This window comes from Poecilia latipinna, unplaced genomic scaffold (assembly GCF_001443285.1).
Source record: "Poecilia latipinna isolate Pla-1442-1.1 unplaced genomic scaffold, P_latipinna-1.0 Scaffold3809, whole genome shotgun sequence".
Classification (NCBI taxonomy): domain Eukaryota; kingdom Metazoa; phylum Chordata; class Actinopteri; order Cyprinodontiformes; family Poeciliidae; genus Poecilia; species Poecilia latipinna.
The window spans coordinates 29,756-36,096 of NW_015116425.1; the positions used below are offsets into that span (position 1 = coordinate 29,756).

At 35.5% G+C, this 6,341-nt stretch overlaps 1 protein-coding gene across 1 annotated transcript; it reads left to right on the top strand.

Annotated features, from left to right (window-relative positions):
• On the top strand, positions 1 to 3,981 carry LOC106941693 (gastrula zinc finger protein XlCGF26.1-like). Its single transcript, XM_015024788.1, has 2 exons — positions 1 to 510; positions 1,007 to 3,981. The coding sequence occupies exons 1-2, from the start codon at positions 327 to 329 to the stop codon at positions 2,824 to 2,826; spliced, it is 2,004 nt and encodes a 667-aa protein (XP_014880274.1). The 5' UTR covers positions 1 to 326; the 3' UTR covers positions 2,827 to 3,981.
• Positions 3,982 to 6,341: the final 2,360 nt, after the last annotated feature.

The window sequence follows — 6,341 nt, forward strand, 5'->3', positions numbered from 1 at the left end:
ATTGCTTGGCAGTTCTAACACCCTCGCCCTGGGTCTGATTGGTTGTTTCTGACTGGTAGTGGCCAGAAATGACCAATAGCCATCTAAATCCTATTATTGGCTTCAGATGCCAATAATAGCACAAGGTGGAAGTAGAGGAGATTGATCTTTTCACAGTTTGTCTCATATACTGTCACAACATGGTGACAGTTTTAACAAATATGGAAAATATATTTTTGTAAAAGTTACAGCTTTAATGAACCATTCTAAGTAAAAGCTCTCGATGTAAGCCAGCTCTGGCGACATTGACATTGGGGTGTATTGCCTGCCCACAGGTTATTTATTTTATGTGGTATTTGTTTTGCTTGTTTTTAAGCTCAGAGTGGCGAACTTTCTATTATTCCTATCTCGATTTGACACAGTGGAGGCTCCTGGACTTCCTGTATCTGTGCCGTCTGTCCCCTGCTCTTTTTTCAGCCGTTACAAGCCAACAAATGACAGAACTTTGCACAATTTTTCTAAACAAGCCAAGTGAGTCAAGTATTGTTACTGATTGAAGATAATGTTAGCTAAATGATGACTAGTTAATCCATGCCAATATTTTGTTAAGCTTCTTAGTAAGAATAGGCTACTAATTAACAGGTGGGTGGTTGAGTAACTTTTTGTAAAAAAAGGTGCTTATGTGTAGTTTCACTGCACTGTATTTCTAACTTTTACTAGAATAGATTGAGTTAGAAATGGAAACTTTAGATTCTTCCTGCAACGTATGAGCTAATGTTTATGCTAATCGGAGCATAATTACTCGGGATTTTCAACATGTCACTGTTTCCAACATGGTTATTTTATTAGACAGGTTACATAAATGTTCCTGTATTTACATTAAATATACACACTATTTACACATCTATTTACCTTTTGATCAGAAGAATATCAAGTTAATTTTCATACCAAATAAAGCCTACTTAGATGTGCCAAGTTATTAACTTTTTAACTTAAATTTCAAAGCTTTTATTGTCTGTTTGTCCAGATCTTCCACAATGCTGTGAATATAAAAAGGAGGAAGTTTTCACTGAGCTCAGGAACCAGGATGGGAACTCCACTTTAGAGCAAGGCAAAACAGAACCTTTGGTGATAAAAATAGAGCAAGAAGAGCCAAAACATCTGGAGATAAAACTGTTCAAAGTGGAAGACAATCAACCCTTCTTCAGTCCGGATGAAGAGCAGCTTTTGCTGAAACAGGAGACTGGAGACATTTTGGTGACTCCTTCTAATGTGCAAAGAATCAGTGATGAAACAGAACCTAACAGTAACCAAAAACTGCAAAGGAAACATCACCAAGACCAAAATTTATTTGCCTGTAAAATCTGTGATAAAATCTTTACCTTAAATAGTAAACTGACTAAACACATGAGAAGTCACTCAGGGGAGAAGTCCTATTCACATAAAACCTCAAGAAAAAGTTTAGATCTTGACAATACAACTCATACGGAAAAGAAGCTTTCCTCGTGTGTTATTTGTAGAAGAAGTTTCAGGAACAAAAGTAATTTAAACAATCATATGAAAATTCACAGACCTCAGAAGACTTTCTCATGTCCAACCTGTAAAAAAACTTTTACCCAAAAAAGTAATTTAACTACTCACTTGAGGATTCACACAGGCAAGAAACCTTTCTCTTGTGTGACCTGTGGAAAAAAATTCAGAAACAAATCTCATTTAATTTCTCACATGAGAATTCACACTGGTGAGAAGCCCTTTACATGTATGACTTGTGGAAAAAGTTTCACTCAAATAGGTCATTTAGGTACTCATATGAAAAGTCACACAGGTGAAAAGGCTTTCGCATGTACGACTTGTGGAAAACAATTTAGGGAAAAAAGGGGTTTAACTTCTCACATAAGAAGCCACACAGGTGACAAGCCTTTCTCATGTGGCACCTGCCGAAAAGGTTTCTTCACAAAAGATGGTTTAAGTTATCACATGAGAATTCACAAAGGTGAGAAGCCTTTCTCATGCAAGAGCTGTGAAAAAACGTTCACCAGTAGAAGTTGTTTAGCTTCTCACATGAGGACTCATACTGATGAAAAGCCTTTCTCATGTGGGACCTGTGGAAAACGTTTAAGTAGCAGATCTCATTTTACGTATCACATGAAGACTCACACTGGTGAGAAGCCTTTCACATGTTGTACTTGTGGAAAACGTTTCATTCAAAAAAGTCATTTGGCTACTCATATGAAAGATCACACAGGGGAGAAGCTTTTCACATGTGGGATCTGTGGAAAAGGTTTTAGTCTAAAAAGTTGTTTAACTATTCACATGAGAACACACACAGGTGAGAAGCCTTTCACATGTGGGACCTGTGGAAAGTGTTTCTCTACAAAAGATGGTTTAAACTCTCACATGAGGATCCACACAGGTGAGAAACCATTCTCATGCAAGTGCTGTGAAAAAAACTTCACCAATAAAACCAATTTAACTTTTCACATGAGAAGTCACACAGGTGAGAAGCCTTATTCATGTATGACATGTGGGAAGAGTTTTAGGGTAAGAAGTTCTTTAACTATTCACATGAGGACTCACACAGGTGAGAAGCCTTTCTTATGTATGACTTGTGGAAAGAGTTTTAGTGCTAGAAATTGTTTAACAATTCACATGAGAACTCATACAGGTGAGAGGCCTTTCTCATGTGTTAAATGTGGAAAGCATTTTAGGGAAAAAGGGGCTTTAACTACTCACATGAAAATTCATACAGGTGAGAAGCCTTTCTCATGTGAGATCTGTGGAAAAAATTTCACCAATAGAAAGAGTTTACCTGTTCACATGAGGACCCACACGGGTGAGACGGCATAATGTGAACCTGAAGTACCAAGTTGCTCTGTAATTTACCTTGTATTCTGTACAACTGACTAAAGGGCCAATATTGTCCAAAAGGTCACCCCTCCCCTTCAACTCAGCTCCTTCAGACTAGCCAGGAGTAATTTTGCAAACACCTAGTGGAACTGCACATCTTTTTGAGCTCATATGAGCTACTTCTTAGTACAACGCTGGTAAAAATGTTGCTAAAGGTTTAATAGTGGGGCGATGTTATGATGACTTCCTGAAGACGGTGTTTCAGAAGGAGCAAGAGTTTTATAAAAAGACAGAGGCCCAACTTCAAGGCATTAAATTACAAAGTTTTTTTTAATATTTGATATAGATAGCATTTTATAACTGAAGGTAACATGGATACTTTATTGTGCTATAAAATGGCACTATATGCCTGGAAAACATAATGTTGCCCCTTTAAAATGTAGCATCTTGGATTGAAAAAAAGGCTTTTCAAGTAGCTTAAGCTGAAATAATTAAGTTCTTCTGATGATGTCACATTTCTAAACGTATTTAAGTGAAAACCAATTAAAGGAATGATGGATCTAAATTATTTTAAGAATCACATTTGTAAATCTTTTGAAGTCTTTTTCTGTTTTTATGCTTTATTGTATCTACACTGTTTTTGTTCAGTTATTATAGCGATAACCGTATCGATTGATAAATCACAAAATAGTTGCCCATTTGGATTGATTAAAAGCTAAATATTACACATTACTTGAATTATTTTCTCTCAGTTTGAAATACTGCCGATTATGCTGGGTTTCCTTAGATATAAACTTTTTAAGCTACTTTGAATAATTAACTGAACTTACTATAATGTGTCATAACTAGAATCAATTGAAATGTTTGATTGAATTGAAATTATTTTTTTGGTAAAGTTCGTTGAGACGACATTTGCTATGAATTTGCGCAATATAAGTAAAACTGAATTACATTTTTTTTTTAAACATCTTTCTTGATTTAATTCTTCTTAAAGGTACTCTAAATTGTATGTTTGTCTTTTACACAGTTTGGGTTTGAAAAGGTTTTTATTTTCTTAACATGTTAGAAAATGTATTGACGAATTTCTGATACAAAAATGGAAGTGAAAAACATTGTATTTGTAATTCTTATGTAATAAACTAAATTCACCATCAACATGGTCTTCTTCTTTCAGATTAGCAGCAGGACTCGTATAATAGTAAATTCCTGCTGTTTGTCCATCCGGATTTGCAGCGTTTGCACCTCAGCTCCTCTGAGAACCCTTGCGAAAAATGAATTTATTTAAGTATATTTTAAATATGCTATAATTTTCTAAAATACATTATTAGTTTGTTATCAAGAGGATATACTTAAGATTATATTAAAAATGTAAAACAATAAAAAATTTTAAAAACTTCTAATACGCTAAGAATGTATTCTGGTATACTTTCTAAAAGTATAAATTGTCTAAGCTATACTTTAAATTCTGATTAAATATATTACTAAAATTACACTTTGGATAATCCTCTTAAAAATACAGTTTACATGTATTTGTAAAAATTAATATTTCAAATCCACAATTTAAAAATATATTGCAAATATATACAAACAATACATTTCTGAAGTTGCACTTTGGGTAATATTTTCAAATGGGTTATGTATATATTGTTTTTAAAACTTTAATGCATCTCAAAATAAATCAGTCGGTCACTGTTAAGCCATTTATGCTGTTCAAAAGTACAGCTGTTGAATTAAAATCATTTCTGACCACTCCCTGTTGTTCCTGACCTCATATGCATCAAACTTGACCAGGGTGCCAAACTTTTATGAGGTTCATTTTGATTTGTTTTAACATAGGAAGCTACCCTCAGACTCTTAAAGTCCTGGGATCGACTTTTGCACATAGTTTAAGCTTAGTGAAGCTCATACATATACTTATATCCAAATAGCATTACTTTTAGTGTCATATTAAAGAAACTACAAAATCAAGGTGTTGATACTTTTGTTTGAAGCCTGATACATACTTATTCAACAGCAGCCATATGTGCAAAGAACAAATGGTCTCATAAGCCAATTGTCAGCAGAAACTAAGGAGCAGAAGTGTCTGCATTTAACAGGAAACTGTTTTAACAGGAAAAGGATTAGCCGCCTGCCTCGCCTCAGGGCTGAAGCAGGATGCTGCTTTGACTTACATGTCTCAGTTCAAGGTCAGTTTTTAACACCTATGAATAGAGAAAAAGACATCAGCTAGAACATTGGCTGATCATAGGGAAAATATTGACACCCACCCTTGCAGGATATGCAGTTAATAACTTGTAGATACATCTCTGATGCATATGAGGTACATCACACATTTTAATTTCTTGGAATAAGGAACTTGGTTGTCAGAAAGTTCTCAGAGTTGGTTGACATGCTGATGTTTTGCAATCGTTTCTACTCACACCTGCATGTGTGACAGCCTTGTTCCGGAGGTCAACTGAAAGTTTTCTCCAACACATCAACAAAAAAAAAAGATTTCAAATGTACAGTAAAGGTATTTTTGCTTTCCAAAGTTGGGTGTTCCCATTTGGGTGTTCAAATGTGTTTTATGACTTGTTGAAAACAGAGCAAAATTAGATGGTGTAATGCATGATACTAGGCAGGCTATAGGTGGTAAGGTAGTCAAAATAATAAATACCAGGATGTTTGTTTATTCTGGCCTAAATTTTAACCAGTGGTTTTATAATCAATGATAGATATTTCCTCAACCTATATAAAAAGAACCACAGACAATGTCACTTAGTTTTTCAGCCAGACTCTTGCAAGAGGGAAAGTACAGAGAATCAGTTTCTGCAAGCCGATCACCGTGCGTTCAGACGCTCTTCTGCTGAAGCTTGTCTTTTATTAGCAAGGAAGGGGGAGAATGCAATGTGTAAGAATGAAAGCAGCGTTTTTGACCTGAGTGAAGTTGGCCCCCCCACCTTCTTCAAATCAGACAAAATTGGCATCAAGTGTTTGTGCTACGTTTGTGCTGGTTTGTGCAGCAAAAATTTTCGTTTGTGCCGCTATCATTTTAAAGATATAAAGAAATGTTTCCAGAGGTCATCCAAGGTCAACCAACCTTCTTCAAATCAGACAAAATGGGTGTCAATCAACTCGGCTATGTTTGTGTTGATTTGTGCAGCAAAATTTTTTGTTTGTGCTGCTTTGGCTTTGAAGATATTAATGAAAGTGTTAAGGTCAAAAGGTCAACCAGCCCCCCCCACTTTTATGAAATCAAACAAAATCGGTGTCAAACATTAGTGCTATGTTTGTGCTGGTTTGTGCAGCAAAAGTTTTCGTTTGTGCCGCTATCATTTTAAAGATATAAAGAAAGTTGGATTTCATAAAAGTTGGGGGGCTGGTTGACCTTTTGACCTTTACACTTTCATTAATATCTTCAAAGCCAAAGCAGCACAAACAAAAAATTTTGCTGCACAAACCAGCACAAACGTAGCACAAACGTTTGACACCAATTTTGTCTGATTTGAAGAAGGTGGGGGGGCCAACTTCACTCA